Genomic DNA, 19,571 nt, shown 5'->3' on the forward strand with positions numbered 1-19,571 from the left:
GCTGTTGTGTTCTACGGCGCTCCCTGTCAGCTTCATGTAGCAGAGCTGAAAGCGTCATGTGGATTACTTCAGATCTGGATGGGTGTTTGGGGATTAATAAAGTGGTAAATGAAGGGGGTTTTTTGTCTTTTATTCCAAATAAAGGATTTTTCGTTGTGTGTGTTTATTTACTTTCACTTACAGGTTAATCATGGAAGGTATCTCGGGGAGACGCCTGCCATGATTAACCTAGGACTTAGTGGCAGCTATAAGCTGCCATTTAACTCCTTATTACCAAGATTGCCACCGCACCAGAGCAATTCGGGATGAGCCGGGTAGAGTCCCGGGACTGTCGAAACTAATGGATGCGGCAATTCCGGGTGGCTGCTGGCTGATATTGTTAGGGTGGTGGGCTCCCCATAATGTGGCGCTGCCCATCCTGGAAATACCAGCCTCTAGCCGTGTGGCTTTATCTTAGCTGGTATCAAAATTGGGGGTACCGCAGGTTTTTGTTTTTTTTATTATTATTTACTTATTTATTTATGTTACTGCACAATATAGACCTGCACACCGGCGGCTGTAATTGGTTGCAGTGAGACAGCTGTCACTCAGCGTGGCGGCGTGTCTGACTGCAACCAATCATGGGCACCAGTGGGCGGGGAAAGCAGGGAATACGAGATTGAATAATGAGCGGCAGCCATTTTCAAAAGAGGAAAAGCCGCCGGAGCTTTGTGACAGCCGTGCAGCTGATCGGTGAGTAGGAAAGAGAGAGGGATTGTGCTGGGGATGCAAGACGTATGCAAATACGCAACATGCGCACATAGCCTTACTGTGAAAAGCCACGCTTTTGGTGATCTAACCGTTATCGAATGTTAACTCAAACTGTCGAACGTAAAGCAAATCGTTTGAGTTCGTTGAACGACTCGAACATCGCCCAAAACAACTCGAATTTGAAATTGGCGAACGGTTCGATTCGAACATCGCTCATCTCTAGTCCTCAGTCCTGCACCCCATCGTTAAATCGCCAAGACTACTACTACCAACATCCCTAGTGCCAGAGCTTTGCCAGTGGAGAGCTGCACCAACAGAGCTGCGCTACCATCTGTCCCAAAGGACACCTCACGCAGCGGCAGCTCCTATATTGGCCGCATACCACAGTATGGTAGTTTATTTAAGCATCTTACTAGCGGAAATGCCAGAAGAATGTACCTGTTCATTCTTTAATTGCTTGGCATCACTTAAAAGCTTGAGCATTTAAATTAATCTCAAAAACCTGAACATATGAACATCAAGTAATTTTTACATAGAGATGAATAAGGTCCATTCCTTTGAATGGTTTTGGAGTGTCTGTTTCCAGCATAATCTTTTTCAAAAACACCAGAAAAGAGACAGTGTGTGCCCTGTTCACACAGTGCATTTTTGCTGAAATATGTTGCATGTTTTTTTCATTGGTTTTAGGCAAATCCATACTAATAAAATGGTGATTTTACAGTACCAGTAAAGCCTATGAGACTCCAGAAATTTCATGCACACACAAAACACTTGCTTTTTTTTCCTGATTGAAATGTCAACCTGCTTAGTTTTTGCTACGTTTTTGAAAGAAGCAGCATTTCAATTCTTTCAGTGGTTTTTCCGTAGTTTTGCCACAGTTTTGTCGTGGTTTTTCACCCATACAAAGCAGAGCGGAAGTGCAAAAACGCTCTAGAAACCACCAGAAAAACCGAACCAAAACTGCAGGTTATTTCCTGTAAGAGATGAGGTTTTTCTACAGTTTTACTGCAGAAAAAAATGCAGCAAAAGTGCCCTGTGTGAACATAGCCTTATTGTGGTTTTACACACTGCTTGTTGAAAGCATGAAATTCACAGGTTTTTTTACAAGCATTTACAAGCCAACCTTGTTGCTGACAATTTTGTAAATCCCATCAAATGTTGCATTGTTTTGTCATGCTTATGGCGAACTGTGAAACCATGTGTATGCAGCCTTGAGGTATATACAGTAACACTATTAACTGAAAATAGCAACATACCTGTGACAGCTTCTTTTGGCCATGACTTGGGTATTATTTTCAAATCCATCAATGGCACTAAGACCCCTTCCATATTACCAAACATGGAAGAGAGCCCCAAGCAAAAGAGCATTATGAAGAACAAAACAGACCAGAGAGGGGACACTGGCATTTTTGTAATAGCCTCAGTGAATACAATAAAAGCCAATCCTGTTCCTTCAACACCCTACAGAGAGAAATACATAATTAGAGAGTGTACTGTTAAACATACCATAGTTACATTCCTTCTAAAACATAAAGTTTACGTGCTCTAATAATATTGGGTATAAATAAAACACTTTCATAGTTGTTATGATCTGTACAAAATGTGATCTTTTGGAAATTTGCAATCTAAGGCCTTATTCAAACATCTGTGCTTTTCTCATATGTGCTCATCATTTTGCTGGATCAGATTTTCATCCATAATTGGTCAACTGTTGGATTCTACTAGCAGTGATTTTTCTTTTATGGCGAATAAAAAAAAAATTGTAAGCTTCTACACCCCATGGATTATACATAGATGGCTTCCATGTGCTTCTTGTGATTTTCACAGACCCATAGACTTGTGTAATGCCAGCTGTGGCGCCTCTGCACTATCCACGTCCTCCTCCTGAGAGAGACACCATCACTCTCACTTTCCCAGCTGCTCAGTGATGGTATCTGTCCATAATCTTGCTAATGATTCCTGCTCCCGGAGACTGCACGTGTGGCGACCCTGTGGCTTCAGGCGCCATTGAGTGCTGCACCTCACCCGAGGTGCAGTATTCATCTCGGATTCGGAGGAGGTCATCACCAGTAAACAACCACCATAACACATCCAATACATAACACGGGAGCTCTGTCACTGGGCCAGGGTAGGTGCAATGGGTGGCCATCACGAGGTGTGGGACCTCTTGCCCACTAGTTCAGCAACCCAGGAGGCAGGGCACCTGCAGAGGTAGTTAGGAGCCATCTCACACAGCAGTTAGTTATCTCCGGGCGCAGCAAGCGCCAGGCCGCAGTCAGGAAGAAACAACAGTCAGAACTGACAAGGACAGACAGGGGCCCGTAGTCCGGAGCTGGAGGCTCGACCCGGTTCTCTGGAAGAAGGGGTATCCCAGGGTTCGCAGGGAGTGCTGTAGGCACCCGTGTCCCGTTCCATGGCCCCGGAGCTGGGGTAAAGAGAAGACCATTGGAAAGGACACACAGAAGGAAACGCAGGCCTTGACCTCCAAACTATCCAGGATCGGCTGGGGCCCATCACAGTGGAGTCCGGCAGTCCAAAGGCGGTGACTTCAGTGAGTAAAGAACTTGAACTGCACCCTCTATGTCATCCCATGATTGCCGGCGCTCCCATCATCACGCCCCTGCGCCATCGGCGACTTCTACAACCAACATCCTCCCTGGGGCCTAGCTCTACCTGTGGGGAGCTGCAACATCCGAGCTGCGTCACCATCAGCCCAAGCAGAGAGACTTCCCACAGCGGTGGCTAATAACTGGCCATATACCACAGGTGGCGTTCCAAATAACTTCAACCCTCATCATCCCCATCTTTATTGATACCGATGGAGTCACGAAACCGGGCCTAGCCACTGTGACATCTCCTAACGGACACCGGCCCGGTGACGAGTAACCCCTGGAACCCTGTGGCGCGTCACACGCATCGTACAGCACTCCTGAGAGAGTGCTTAGCTCGAGCAAACGAATATCTCCTGCCTCTTAACGGGGCAATGTACTTACTTAAGAAATGACTCTCAGTCATAGGCTGGAGTCACACTTGCGAGTGACTCGACGAGTCTCGCATCGGCATCACTCAGCATGGCCACACACTCTCTGGACAGGAGCGTTTCAGCTGCAGAGATATACATGCAAAAGACCTGCTCCTGTCAGGAGAGAAGCAAGCCGTGCCAGGTGATCCGATCCAATAATTGTGCGAGTCATACATTTTTATGAGCGCACCCATAGGCTGTGAGTCATTAGGTATTTAAGGCATCCTCCCCTTTGAGAGGTGCCTTTACAACAATGATCCTCCTATGTTAGTAATCCTCTTCACATGAGCCTGTATCCTGTGCCCTTATCATGTTCCAGTTACCTGATTAGTAACCTATTCCTGTACCCATCCAGTGACCCTCCTGTGCACCTGAACCCATCTAGTGTCCAGCCTGTGCTCTTGTGGCCACACCCATTATGCTTGTCTCTCCTGGCCTGTCCCTGTACCTCTTCATTCCTTCACTTCTGACCCATGGTATCAGTTACTAAGTCTACCAGGGACATCCCCGGAGTGGTACCTGGTGTCTACTAGCAGCCAAGCCCAACTTCACCAACAGAGGTTCAGGTGAATACCTGGTAGACACTTAGCTTCGCCCCTCCGAGGTAAGCCTGGCTAATGGCACAATTTATCCACACCATTGTGAGTGACAACTTTTATAGGTCACTGTGATCCATTACTGTTAACAAAAACGGACATGTCACTGTGAATAGAATCTTTAGCTATAAAGGGTACATATTCTATATGTAAAAATTGGACATCTGAATAAGCCTTAAAAGTTTTTTTCTATTTCTTAGGTCTTATTTATTTTTCACATGTGTTGAGTCTATGTTTTTCACAGACAGAATACTTACTTATTATTGTGACGACTCAGGAAATAAGGAAATTCTAACTATTGTGCGGGGGTGAATTATTCTTAATTATGCCAGACATACTATTCTTTGTTCAGCAAGTCAAGGAACATGAGCCATTGTTTCATGCAAGACTGTCAAGTTCCCCTTTGTGTATGCTAATTTGTGGAAGGACTACTGATTATGAATTGCATCAGCCCCCTGTACTAGTCTGCATCATTTCAAGTACAATTATGCAGTAAAATTACATAATGAGGGAAAAGTCATGTTTATCTCCCTCCTAATTCTTTGGGGCACATTATTTTAAAGTGGAATATAAAAATGGGCCTACTCCTGTCCAGGTGTGATTCTTTGATTCTACAGGACTTCAGCCTAGCGATCATAGTTTCAACTGTGGATTACAGAACTGCTCCACTGCCTAACACTGAGCCCAGGAATTTGTTTGGAGAACCCAGGTTGGGACAATTTGGTCACTGATCACATACCTCGCTTTGCTCGGTCTGCTCCTAAGTTTTCCTCTATCTACGGGCTTTTTTCCACTTGCTATTTTCATGTGCGAGCCGATAAAACATCGGATTGCACTCGCATCAGTGTTAATCAATGAGGCAGTGTCTTCTTGATTATTTTTCTTCAACACGAATCGTGCTCTAAGTGCAATCGCAGCATGCTGCGTTTTGCAGCGAGTCTCAGCTCACGCACCCCCATACAAGCCTATGAGAGCATGTGAAACATTGCACTGCTGTTGCATATTATGCGCCTGCAGTGCGGTGCATGCAGAGAGCAGAGGAGATGGGGAGAAAGTGCTCCGTCCATCTTCTCCGCATGTGTGACGCGATCGCAAGATTGCATTACAGTCGCATGACCCTCGGCTGACACCTGCAGCAAGGGTCATTAGCATATCACTTCCGATGCTGTCACATCGGAAGCTGTAAGCCAGTGGAAAAGAGCCCTATGTGTGACCCTGACAAAAGCAGGATGATGCTGGATGGGGTAGTGGCACTGGAAGCCTGAAGGTTCTAATCTCTGGTGAGCCAGAGGAAGGGTGAGACTCTGTCATTTGCATCATCATGTTCTTGTTTGGAATGTACTAGATGCTTGTGTGGCGCCCTGGACTAGCCAGGTCATCACAGGTACTACAACACGCACCCCCACCCTGAGACAGGCACATCAGCCAGACACAAAATCCTTGCTGCCTCCCTCCAGGGGCTGATGTCCATACCAGGTGGGGTGGAGCCAGGCGGTTGGCCCCACCCACTGAGGAGTTCACAGTCCTGGAGGTGGGAAAAGGAAGGAGAGTAGAAAAAAAAACAGTTAGGGAAGTGAAGGAGAAAAGGAGCAAACTGACCGTGTCCGGGTGCATGGCCCAGGCACATACAGCAAGGTTGGCAGACGGTGGTGGCCGTCTGCAGGAGAGGCAGATCAACGCGGAACCGTAGGACCGGGGTCGGGCGGTGGCCCGCCGGTACCGAACCGGGGAGCGAAGTGAAGTCAGCACACACAGGCAGGGCCTACGGACCCCGACCAGGCTTAGAGTCGCCATTAGAGGTCAAATCCGTCAGTGACTGGAACCTCAGGAGTTTCCTAACAGCCAAGACCCGATTGAAGGCAACCGTCCAACCAGCGAAAGGAAATACAGCTACCGCCACAGCTAGAGTTCCAAGGGCCAGAGCCTGCAGGCAAAAGGGCTCCTCCGGCAAATATACACGCTGGGGAGCAGGTCACCGGTGGGAATCCATCGGGACCGAACATACACACAGGTGCAGGGAAAGGCAGCCACCACCAACCGTCCGGGAGAAACTACAGCAGCCGGCTGCGGGACCCGTCCATCCAGCCATTTGGTTTACCAGAGACTTTGCGTACATTTGTGGCTGAGTGAGTACAACCGTGCCATCCGGCACCGCACTGCGCAGTCCAGGTGACCCTGCACCTTGCCAACCCTGCCTCCCCGTCACCTCACCGGGCCCCGGGACAACCAACCCCTACCCACGGAGGGGGAAAACAACATCCCAGCTGCTCCCTACCATCGCTCCCGGGATCCCCGTCACCAGCAGCAGTGGTGCCCCAACCTCACCACAAACCGTGGGTGGCATCACGGACCAAATCTCCAAGCCAAACTACCCCCTTTCACTCACGGGCGAGGAGCGCCGCTCAAGTCCCCGGATCTGGCCCACCGCTCGAGCCACCGAGCAGCCATCACAGCAGCGCGGACCCGAGTGTTAGTGAGCGCAGTGGCGGCGGCAGCCTCCCTGCCCGTGACACTTGTGTCTGTGGGTAACCAAATACGTACCGAAGTGTGGTACTCTTGTGCCGCCCCCGTGCCAGCAGCCAGCGCTGCTCGGATCCGGGGCCTACGGTACGGCTCGAGGGGTTCTCCGGACCCGGGAGTCCCGCGGTCACTCCGAATAAAAAGGGGACGTATTTGTATGGGGCTGATTGTAGAATGTCTGTGACGCCACCTACGGTGTGTGGTGAAGTGGGACACCACCGCTGCTGTTGTGGGATACCCGGGGGAGATGTAATGGCAGCCGGCTGTTAACCCCTCTGTGGGTAGGGATGGTTGCCCCGGGGCCCAGTGTCTCTGTGCAGGGTATGCAGTCATCTCAGCGGTCCATCACCTTAATATAACGTTGGCCTGAGCCTGAATCCGGTGGCACATCCGCGCTGTCTGGGCTTCCACCCAGTCGACTGTTCCGGGCACAAATCTCTCCATGATGGGCTTGCCAGACTGCTCGGCCATCTTCCTCTGTCGGGATCCAGGAACAAAAGGGTGGCAAAGTCCTGGTGTCTCTGCCCTTTAACCGCTCGGGTCACATGCTGCAGATTCTTCACTCGCCTCCCCTTGGTCTTTTGCCAGCACTCCCTCGTGCGGCTGGTTAGTTTCGTTTTATGACCTCGGGGTTTATCTTCCGGCCGTGTTCCCAGGGGGTGGGGCTTCAGCTTCGTGCCTTTTCTCAGGGGAGAAGACGCTGAGATGTAGTTTTTCGCGCCCAAAAATGGCGACTTCTGAAAATTTCTTAACGGATTACCACTGACTGGCCAATCCAAGGCACACTTACACCAGGTAGGTGAATGGGTTTGAATCCTGTTCGTGACACCAGGTTTCAGGGTGTGCCACCCCCGTGCCAGCAGCCGGTGCTTCTCGGATCCGGGGGCCTACAGTACGGCTCAAGGGGTTCCCCGGACCGGGGGTCTCATGGTCACTCTGAACGTATTTGTACGGGGTTGATTGTAGAATGTCTGTGATGCCACCCCCGGTGTGTGGTGAATTGGGACACCACCGCTGCTGTTGTGGGATACCCGGGGGAGATGCAATGTCAGCCGGATGTTAACCCCTCCATGGGTAGGGATGGTTGCCCCGGAGCCCAGTGTCTCTGTGCAGGGTATGGCGACGGCAGGGGCCCGCACGCCTAGATGGACCAGGGGATAGTTGGTTACTCACTATTGAATGAATCACACAAGTATTTTGGTAACCAAGGTGCTGGTGGCCGGCCGCCACGGCCGGTTGTACTCTGGTCCCCCACCCAGGCTGGTGATCGCTGTCCTTTCCTCTGCACTGTTTTTGTGTATTGTGGGCTGCCTGGTTTGGAACTCAGGAGTCCGCTCCTGGCTTGCTGTGTGCCTAAGGAGCCGTGCCTGCAGACGTTGACCCATGGGATCTATAGGCCCTGTCGGTTGCCCTATCCCTCTCTGTGGGTGGTTGTATTCTTTCGGGACTTTGGTTGGGACAGGACCTATAATCCTGTCCCCAATCCATGGTTTCGGTCATGGCTTCAGGGTCCGAGTACCCCCTCTGTGCACAGTTTCCGGTCGGGGTCCCCGGTGTCGGTATCGGAGGGCTCCAACCCTTCTCCGGTCCTCCTCGGATCTGCCGAGCTGTCTTCCCGTCTTCTGCTGATGGAGACCACCATCTGCCACCTAGCCAAGGTACCAGGGCTCCGACCCTGGCACCGTTAACTTAAACTTCCTCTGCTGGAGCTACACCTAGCTCCAGCCCACACTCCTCTCCACTTGCACTACAAACTTGAACTGAAGCTTAACTGCTTGTTTCACCACCCCGGGCTGTCTAGACCCCTAGGTGGGCGTTCCCTAACCACCTGGTCCCACCCACAGGTGTGCCTGTCTTGCCCTAAGGGGGGGGTGACTAGGGTTTCAGGGATGCTGTATGTTACCTAGGTTAGGGAAGGTGTTGTGTGACTACCTGGTTTTGCCAGGGCGTCACATGCTCACCCTGTGTTGTCTGAGTAGTGTCATGACCACGGGAAAATAGTATAGGTGTTGCGGGCGGAGGCCGCTGCCGCATTTCTTGGGGGGCCTGCTCGGACCCGGGTTCGCTGCTGCGGCTCGAGTGGTGGCTGGACCCGGGCTCTCACGGCCGCCCGTCCTCACAACTATCAGAAAGGGGGTATTTACAGGGGAGTTGTTGTGTTGAGGTGAGGGATGGTGACACCGCCGCTGCCTGATGATGGGGGCGCCTGGGGGCTGATGGAGCAGGGCAGCAAGATGGGATCCCTTCCATGGGGCCCAGTGTTGGTACATGGGAGTGATGGCTGCTGGAGGTGTCACGCTGGGCTGGATGGTGTACTCACAGTTCAGTAACTTCACACAAGTCCATTAGTTAAACCAAGTTGCCAGTGGCCGGCTGCCTTAGGAGGGTGCATTCGGGTCCTGCACCCAGATTGATGAACAGGTTTCCCCGTCCTCCTGCACTTCGTGTTTTCCTTGTCTTTTTGGACGACTTCATTTGGAATGGAGAAGTCCACCCCCGGTTCTATGTGTGTTGGGAGCTGGCGCCCGCGAAAGCTGACCCTTGGGATTTTATTGGATTCTGGCGGACACCCTATCCCCCACGTTGGGCTTCCGTTTTGCTCTATCTGGGCAGTTTATGGGACAACATTTGGAACCTTGTCCCCGGCTGGTCAATTAATGAGGGGGCTTGCAACAGTCCTCGTCCTAGAGTCCAGCCACCCCGACTGTGTACGGCCTCCGGACCGGATTCCCGCTGTCGGCACCGGTGGGCTACAACCCTGCCCTGGTCCAATTAAGGTCTCCTGTGACCGGATCTCCGTCACCTGTGGCCCTGTTCACCGTCTGCCACCTAGCCTGGTAGTCCAAGGGCTCCTACCCCTGACTACACTGCACAGTCTCCACTTGACTTCCACTACAACTGTCAGCTTCAACTGTCAGTGCTGTTCTTTCCTTCACCTCTTCCACTTAACTTGAACTAAACTCTGTCTGTTGTATCCCCACCTCTGACACCTCAAGACCCCTAGGTGGTTGTTCACAACCGCCTGATCACGCCCATTGGTGTGTCCTTATAATCATGAAGGGGTGGCTAGGTTTTAATGGCTGTGTGTTATGTCTAAGTGTAGGTTTTTGGTGGTAGCAAGGATGATTGACTCATTTGTGACTACCTGGTTTTGCCAGGGTGTCACACTCCCCCTTGGTTGAATACAGCCCAACCGCAGGCTGTCGGGCCACTGCCGTTTATTTTTGCAGCAACTGAAAGTAGAAAAGCAAAATACATAACATCATCAAACATAAAAACATTTCTTCCCTGACCGGGAGGTATATTTCTAAAACGTTGCAGTAAAACAAAAATATGCATCTACTTTTCCCGTTTTTCACCCGCCACCCAAAACACCTGAACCCACCCTCGGTGCCACCGCTAATCCCAAGTGCACACCGTTTCGGGTTCCTGGGGGCGTTCGCAATGTCCGGGTAGAGTTCCTCACCCGCCAGTCCACCCCAAGAGTTCCATAGTCAATAACATAGGGGGCTCTCTCCCACTGGTCGTCCAATTTTATGCAGTCTTCTTTTCCTCTTCAGTACCACATCTCCGGGTGCAAAGGGGGCAGCGTTCTCCTGCTTGTTAAAGTGCTGCTCCTGTTTTTCCCTGCTCCGGTTCAAGTTTCTTTCCACATATTCCTGGATTTGTCTGTACTGCATCTGACGTTTGGCATTCCAGTCTGTAGTTGGCGAGATGGTCTCAGGCACCTCGATATCCATGTCCAGGTCCACCGGTAATCTCCCAGGCCTTGCCCTCATAAAATACGCAGGTGTACATCTGGTAGAACTAACAGGGATATTGTTATACATATCCAATAGATCGGGTAGTCTCTCAGGCCACAGATTCCACTCTTCAAGGGGTAGAGTCTTCAGCAGGTTAATAACCAGGTAGTTCATCTTCTCACACATCCCGTTGGTTTGGGCATGGTGTGGGGTGGTTCGGATCATCTTGTACCCATACAAACTGCAGAACTCTTTGAAGATCTTGGCTTCAAAGTCAGGGCCTTGATCTGTAAGCACCTTCTCCGAGTAGCCATGCGGCCGACAGAAATGCGTCTGGAAAACCCTCACTCCCGTGCGAGCTGTTAGATCCTTAACGGGTACCACAACCATGAATCTTGAGTAGTGGTCCACTATTGTGAGAGCATACATATACCCGCTCCTACTTAGTGTGAGTTTGACGTGGTCCAGAGCGACGAGTTCCAACAGCTGGCTGGTGGTGATAGGCTGCAACGGGACCCTCTGACTGGTACCATCCTTTCTTTTTAGCACACAGGGACCACAATCCCGACACCATGCTTCGATGGTTTCCTTCATGCCAGCCCAATAGAAGCGTTCTCACAGCAACATCTCCAATTTCTTCCAGCCGAAATGTCCAGCTCCATCATGATAGGCTTCCAGGACCACCGGTACGTACACCTGAAGCACTACAATTTGGCATATCCTCTCATGCGTCTTGGTGTTTATTAGTCCTTTGCATAGCTTGCCTCTCTGCAAGTATAGCCGGCCCCTCTCTTTCCACAGTGTCTGTGCATCTGCCGATGCGGTAGGCTCTATTCTGGAATCAGCCTGGGAAATCAATGTCTTGATCAGTCAGGATCTTTATCTTGGGCTTCCTGCCAACCATGGTGAGGTAGTGTGTTGAACACTGCCTCCTGCTGACTGCTGCAGGGTTTCGTATCCTCCAAACCGGCAGGTTGATGGAAGGAAGGCAGCTCGATTTCTTCTAACTCGTCTTCATCCACCCCACCATCAGACAGGTGTGGCATTCTGGACAACGCATCAGCGTTGGTATTCTTCCGACCGGCTCTGTACTTTATGGGGAAATCATAATTCACCAACCGAGCTATCCAACGCTGTTCTAAAGCACCAAGCTTCGCTGTGTCCAGATGGGTCAAAGGATTGTTGCCCGTATACGCAGTGAACTTGGCAGCAGCCAGGTAATGCTTAAATCTTTCTGTCACCGCCCAGACGAGTGCCAGGAACTCCAACTTGAAAGAACTGTAATTCTCAGGGTTCCTCTCTGTGGGGCGAAGCTTCTGGCTCGCATAAGCTATTACCTTCTCCTTGCCAATCCCACATTACTGGCATCTGGATAGAGTATGAACGGGAGGCCGTAATCGGCGTACGCCAAGATCTCTTCTCCGGTCAGGGTCGACTTCATTTGCTGGAAGGAATTTTCTTGCTCCTTGCCCCAGGAAAATGGAGGACTGAGACTTTTTCCATGTTTGGTTTGTCCGGCAAGGAGATCTTGCATAGGGGCTGCCATTTTAGTGTAACCCTTGACGAAGCGGCGGTAGTAGCCCATCAGACCCAGGAATTGCCGTACCTCATTGATGGTAGTGGGAGTTGGCCAGCTCTGGATAGCGGTTATCTTCTTCGCATCCGGAGCCACACCCTCTGTGCTTATCACTAGAGATGAGCGAACCAGCTGTGGTTCGGCTCGAGTTCAGTTCGCCGAACGGAGGTCCCGTTCGAGTTCGGTTCGTCGAACGTTTGACGAACCGAACTCGAACTGCATAGGAAACAATGGCAGGCAATCACAAACACATAAAAACACCTAGAAAACACCCTTAAAGGTGTCTAAAAGGTGATAAACAACTCACAACACAACACAAACACATGGGAAAGTGACAAGGACATATACTCATGCGAAAACAAAAGAGCTGGACAAGGAAAAAGAGGAGGAGACACAGATATATGAGTATATGCAAGGAAACATCGATGCCATTACTGTGCAACTTGAGCCCTGCTCATTTTAGGCTTCCAATCTGGATAAATTGCCTGGGCTTGCCACGTACGCCTTGGGGATCTTGTCGTGTCCTGCAGCCAGCGTTCTCTCGGAAACTTTCTTCAGTGCTGCTGGGGTCTGCTGGCAGATAAGCACACGCGTCTGTCCACTGACAATGTGGACATGGCTCTCAGAGGACTTTTCTTCCCCTGGGTCAGCCAGAGGACGCGAAAGGCACACGTATTTTTGAGAGTGCTTCATGCAAAGCATCTTTTTCTTTTTCAAAAGGGGGGTCAACTGATGCCAGTCAAGTGGGGTGTGTGTGGCCCAATTAGTGGCAACAAGGGAGACTGTGGTTGGAGTCCCCTCGCTGTGTTTGTAAAAGAACCAAGATGAACAAGTCATGGCTCTCAGAGGACTTTTCTTCCCCTGGGTCATCCAGGGGAGGTGAAAGGCATGCATATTTTTGAGAGTGCTTCATGCAAAGCATCTTTTTCATTTTGAAAAGGGGGGTCAACTGATGCCAGTCAAGTGGGGTGTGTGTGGCCCAATTAGTGGAAACGAGGGAGACTGTGGTTGGAGTCCCCTCGCTTTTGAAAAAAGAACCAAGATGAACAAGTCATGGCTCTCAGAGGACTTTTCTTCCCCTGGGTCATCCAGGGGAGGTGAAAGGCACGTGTATTTTTGAGAGTGCTTCATGCAAAGCATCTTTTTCATTTTGAATAGGGGGGTCAACTGATGCCAGTCAAGTGGGGTGTGTGTGGCCCAATTAGTGGAAACGAGGGAGACTGTGGTTGGAGTCCCCTCGCTTTTGAAAAAAGAACCAAGATGAACAAGTCATGGCTCTCAGAGGACTTTTCTTCCCCTGGGTCAGCCAGGGGACGCGAAAGGCACACGTATTTTTGAGAGTGCTTCATGCAAAGCATCTTTTTCATTTTGAATAGGGGGGTCAACTGATGCCAGTCAAGTGGGGTGTGTGTGGCCCAATTAGTGGAAACGAGGGAGACTGTGGTTGGAGTCCCCTCGCTGTGTTTTACATGATTTTCGAAGGGCAGGACATGCCTAAGAGGTTGAGTTTCAGCATCTGCTACTTGTTGGCTACAGAAAGGCTGCCTTTACACCCTTTTGAGACCGAGTATTTTCGAGACCTTATGCCCATTGCACTGCCCCAAGAGCTGATGGCCAGTCGCCACTCCTTCTCCAAGAAAGGCATGCCCGCGCTACCACAGCAGGTCGCACACAACATCACCGATTCCTTGAGAAACTCTGTGTGTGACAGGGTGCATTTCACCACAGACACTTGGACCAGTAAACATGGACAGGGGAGTTACATGTTGCTGACTGGGCACTGGGTAACTATGGTGAGAGATGGAGAAGGGTTTGCTGTACAAGTCTTGCCGTCCCCACGACTTGTGTGTCAATCCTTCCTCTGTATGTACAAGTTCCTCCACTGCTTCTGCCTCCTCAACCTCATGTGGGTCCTCCACCTCGGCCCAAACCCTGTGTGGTCAGGCCACCCTTCCTTGTAACTGCGCCCAAGGAATCCCACACACCTCCTTACTATGCTGGCAGCAGAGCTGAAGGCCATCAGGCGGTCAAATGTTTACTTTGAAATGTAGGGGAAATGTGAGACACCGCTTAGGAATTGTGGACGGTTAGCTCTGGAGAGTGAGACCGAGTTTCATCAATGGTTGTCTCCACTCAACCGGCAGCCAGGGAAGGCCGGGTGCGACAATGATGCAAAACAGTCTGCGACCCTTCTTCAGGGCAATGTGACACACGTGCCTTGTATGGCTCACGTGTTGAACCTGGTTGTCCAGCAAGTTTTAAAACACTATCCCGGCCTACATGGCCTTCTGCAGAGGGCACGGTGTAACGCCTGCCTGGATCGACACACTCAGATGGGCTGTAAAGGATAGGCTAGAGGGAAGCCACTCACCAAGCTGGACACCCAGAACCCTGAAACCCTTTAACCCCTATACAGTGATTTGGAAGTACACAGGGCCCAAGTTGATCAATACCTGTGGAAGGCTGCAGTTCCAGAGAATAGAAGTCATGCAGGGTCAAAACATTAATTGAGGAAGAGGAACAGAATGGGATGGCTAGGACTTAATCAGAAAACAAGCAGAGGTTAAATGCAGATCGGCCAACGAGGTACATAAACAGCAAGCAGGAAAAGTAGTCAGGTAACAAGCACACAAAATCATAAAACTGAACTGGGGGTAAAAGTAACCAGAGGTTCATAGCTTTGTCTGGCAGTGGTCTGCAGACAGGAGGGGCCTAAAAAAGGGTGTGGTGTCTTCCCATTGGTTGTAGCTGAATGATGGTACTTCATCTGTGAGATACCCACCACCTACATTCAGCCTGTGGTTCTGCATCTGTCAAGGTAACGCAGCCCAGTGGGTGAACATAACCTGCGTCCACCTGCGCCGCTGGCATCGACTCCTTTCCCATCATCAGCACTATGCACGAAAGGAACACGTTGTCACCTGTCGACCGGAGTACAAATTGATTGAGTGGACTACGTTGGTGACTTAACAGCCGTGTGCGGCAATGATGCAAATCTGTCTGCGGCCCTTCGTCAGGGAAATATGACACACGTGCCTTGTATGGCTCACGTGTTGAATCTGATTGTCCAGCAATTTTTAAAATACCATCCCGGCCTACATGGCCTTGTGCAGCGGGCACGCTGCTATATGCTCACTTTCATCCTTCGCACCCAGCAGCTCAACAACTTTCATCGCTCCTGAAGTCTTAGGGTCTGGCGGTTAAACGCCTGAAATGCGATGTTCTGACATGCAGGAATTGGAATCTGCACATGTTTCAGCGTCTGTGGCAGCACCGCAGAGCCCTGCTGAAAAACGGTATGACGTATACCCTGGGCTAACTTGATCCAGAGGTGGTGCAGATCATGCTGCTGGAGTGGTGTCAGATCAAGGACCTATGCACCCTTCTACACAGTTTACAAATGTCGACGAAGATGTTTAGCACTGGCGATGCCATTCTCAGCGTGACAATTCTGGTCATCTACAAGATGGAGCACACTGTAAGCATTATTCGGAGTCAGGTGTTGGTCCAAGAGGAAGGGGAGGAAGTACAGGAGGAGTCATATGCAGAAGGGATAAGATCTACAAGGTCCAGACGGTGAGCGGCACCTAGGCGGACGTCAAGGGACGGTGGGGGAGAGGGATTAACAAGGGCGCATAGTATCAGCAAAAATTGTTGAGGAAGGTGCAGGAGCCCATGAAGAAATGGAGGACGAACTGGCGATGGGCATGGAAGACTCAGCAGATGAGTGAGAGCTTGCTCACATTTCGGTTGTGCGTGGTTGGGGGAGAGGGCAGAGGAAGGAGGCACGATTCTTACCTCTCTGCCACTAACACACCAAGGACTTGGTCCTCCTGGATGCACAAGACACATGAGCGCCTTCTTGCTGCACTACTTACAACATGACCCTCGGATTGTACGAATTCGAAGTAATGCTAACTACTGGGTTGCCACACTGTTAGATCCCCGGTACAAGACAAAATTTGGTGAAATAATTCCTGCCATAGAAAGGGACGCACATATACAGAAGTATCTGCAGAAGGTGGTACGCAATCTTAGATCTGCTTTTCCACTAAACACCAGTGCTGCACAGAGTGAATCTCAACGCTTTGTTATGGATAGGAGGAAATGGTCTTTTACTTGTCCACATCTGAGGGACCGAGGGCTGGCTGCTGTGCTGAGATGGAATTGAGTACGGTGTCCCTGCAGAGTTGCACTTTTGGTCATATACAAAATGAGCCGAAAAAGGACACATGCTGGTGGAAAGGGGAACAGTTGTTTTGGAAAGGGGAAAAAAGTTTTTGTCCGTGGGTTTGGTGGTTAAGCAAAAGTAATATTTGCTGAAGAAACACCATCTGTTACGGTGGGACTGGCAGATTTGGATAAGGTGGTATATACTATGTTACCGATATATGACGAAAACTAATAAGAAAAGAAAGAGAAAGGTATATATCCCCATCAGCAGTCAGTGTCCACCGTGCTCCCAGATGGAAAAGTAGAGGTTGGCAACTGGAAGGTTAGGTGGAGGATACAGAGTAGTGTTGAGCGAGTATGCTTGTCACTACTCGGTACTCGCACGAGTATCACTGTACTCGGGCTACTCGGCGGGGACCGAGTAATCTCGCGATACTCGTGCTGTACTCGTGGTCTTCATCCCTGCATGTTGGCGCTCTTTTGAGAGCCTGCCCTCATGCAGGGATTGGCTGGCAGACCACTGCAATACCACAGCCCTGTTAGTTGTGGAATTGCAGTGATTGGCCGGCCTGCACAGCGTGACCGAGCCTTTATACCGGCGGGCGCGCTGTGCTCTGCACACAGCCATCCAGACAGTCAGTGCAGGGAGAGTGTTGCTGCTTCAGGGAAAGGTTTGCGGCCCTTTATAGTTATTTCCATAGCAGGGCTGCAAACAGTGTGACCAGAAGTCCTTCTCAGGACTATTGTAGTTGTATACAGGCAGGCAGGGTATAGCCAGGTCGGAGTACAGGAGCAGAGTCCTTCTCAGGACTATTGTTGCTGTATACAGACAGGGCAGGCAGGGTATAGCCAGGTCAGAATACAGGCTAGTGACCAGAAGAGTCCTTCTCAGGACTATTGTAGCTGTATATAGGCAGGCAGGCAGGGTATATAGCCATTCCTAGTGGTGACCGTATACCAGCCTTCATCATATCTGGGGCTGGTGTACACAGTCTAAAACAGTCCTGATAGTGTCAGACTTCTCAGTAATTGTCGCTCCTAAAAACCTGTTAGGTTCTTAGTGCGTCCGTGCGTGCATTTAAAAACCGCACGTGTGTGCCTGTCGGTGGCAGCGTACAGGTGCACTTGTGTGCGTTTTGCACAAACTTGGATATAACGCACATGTCTAGTGAATACACGTCAGCACAGCATTGCAAAATGCGCAAGGGCGTTGGCAACGAACAAGGAAGTGAACGTGATGGTGGTGCAGGCAGAGACCGAGGTCGTGGGCAAGCTCTAATTTCGCCACAACAAAGGGCCACATTTACTCACTCGCACGTCCTGTCCAAAATTCTTGGGGACCGCAGCAGTACACCGCTCTTGAACCAAGACCAGTGTCAACAGGTTATTAGTTGGATAGTGGATAATGCTTCCAGTCAGATTGGCACCACCACAAACACTCTGTCTTCCACACGGTCAAGTGTCAGTAGCCGTGATACTGCACCGCACATTTCAGAACCTGATCCTCTTTCCTACCACAAGGCTGAGTACACGTCCACGGACATTACTGATCCCACACTTGGACACTCGGAAGAGCTGTTCACGTTTCCATTCGCACATTCTGGCCTCTCGCCAGCTCCTGTTGAAGTGGGTCATGAGGAGATCGTATGTACAGATGCCCAAATATTTGAGCAGCCACGTTCTCACGAAGTTGGCAATGTGTCTCAACAAGGGATGGACGATGATGAGACACAATTGTCAGGAAGTCAGGAGGAGGAGCAGGGTGCGGAAGAGGAAGACGACGTGGTGGATGATCCAGTAACTGACCCAACCTGGCAGGAGGATATGCAGAGCGAGGACAGCAGTGCACAGGGGGAGGGAGGCGTAGCATCCCAACAGGCAGTAAGAAGCAGGGTGGTGGCCCCAGGCAGAAGTCAGGCAACCGTTCCCCGGAACAACAACACGACACAAGGTGCCTGTACAAATGTTAGGTCTTCCCGAGTCTGGCAGTTTTTTAAGTTGGCTCCAGATGATTCTTAAAAGGCCATTTGCAACACCTGCCGTGCCAGCATCAGCAGGAGTACCAAAACTAGCAGCCTGACCACCACCACCATGATCAGGCACATGTCAGCCAAGCACCCGACTTTGTGGGAGGTACAACAGAGTCGAGGAGCAGTGCTTGCTGATGTCACTGCTACGTCTTCGCTTGTTGTGCATGCGAGCCAATCCCCTGTCCATGCTGCCTGCGAACAAGCCTCCTCTGGCCCTGCACCTGCAGTTGCCTACGCAGAAATAACACCATCATCAAGCACGTCCTTGTCCCAGCGCAGCGTTCAGTTATCCATTCAGCAAACCTTTGAACGCAGGCGCAAATACACTGCCAACGCCCCACATGCCACAGTTCTAAATGCTAACATTTCGCGACTGCTTGCGCTGGAAATGTTGCCTTTTAGGCTGGTGGAGACAGAAGCATTCCACGACCTGATGGCGGCAGCTGTCCCACGTTACTCGGTCCCCAGCCGCCACTATTTCTCCCGGTGTGCCGTCCCCGCATTGCATAACCACGTGTCATAAAACATCACACGTGCCCTGAACAACGCTGTTTCACCCAAAGTCCACCTAACCACAGACACGTGGACAAGTGCTTGTGGGCAAGGCCGCTACATCTCGTTGACGGCACACTGGGTTAATATTGTGGAAGCTGGGACCCAGTCTGAGCGAGGGACTGAACACGTCCTTCCCACACCAAGGTTTGCAGGCCCTACCTCAGTCAGGGTTTCACCCACACTCTACAGCTCCGGAATGTCATGATCCTCAGCCTCATCCTCCTCCTGCGCATCCTCATCCACTTTACCCTCCACACCAGTCCCAAGCTGGAAGCACTGCAGCACTGCCTCGGCGAAGCGGCAACAGGCTGTGCTGAAGCTAATCTGCATAGGTGACAAACCCCACAATGCAGAAGAGGTGTGGACAGCTCTGAAACAGCAGGCAGATCACTGGCTCACACCTCTGAACCTAAAGCGAGGAAAGGTCGTGTGTGACAATGGCCGGAACCTGGTGGCGGCTTTGAGGCAAGGCCAGCTGACACATGTTCCATGCGTGGCCCATGTGCTCAACCTCGTGGTTCAGCGGTTTCTAAAGTCATACCCAGAGCTGTCTGATCTGCTGGTAAAAGTTCGCCGACTGTCTGCACATTTTCGAAAGTCACCTAC

General features: G+C 50.8%; 1 protein-coding gene across 2 annotated transcripts in view; it reads right to left on the minus strand.

The window, feature by feature from the left end:
• Window positions 1-19,571, minus strand: part of SLC6A19 (solute carrier family 6 member 19) — a 913,143-nt gene that overhangs the window by 190,721 nt on the left and 702,851 nt on the right. For both annotated transcript variants that reach the window (XM_075315004.1, XM_075315002.1), the window contains one exon: window positions 2,007-2,211. In XM_075315004.1, coding sequence (XP_075171119.1) covers window positions 2,007-2,211 — 205 coding nt within the window. The remainder of the gene's footprint in view (window positions 1-2,006; window positions 2,212-19,571) is intronic.

The sequence above is a fragment of the Anomaloglossus baeobatrachus genome, chromosome 6 (assembly GCF_048569485.1).
Source record: "Anomaloglossus baeobatrachus isolate aAnoBae1 chromosome 6, aAnoBae1.hap1, whole genome shotgun sequence".
In the NCBI taxonomy this organism is placed as follows: Eukaryota; Metazoa; Chordata; class Amphibia; order Anura; family Aromobatidae; genus Anomaloglossus; species Anomaloglossus baeobatrachus.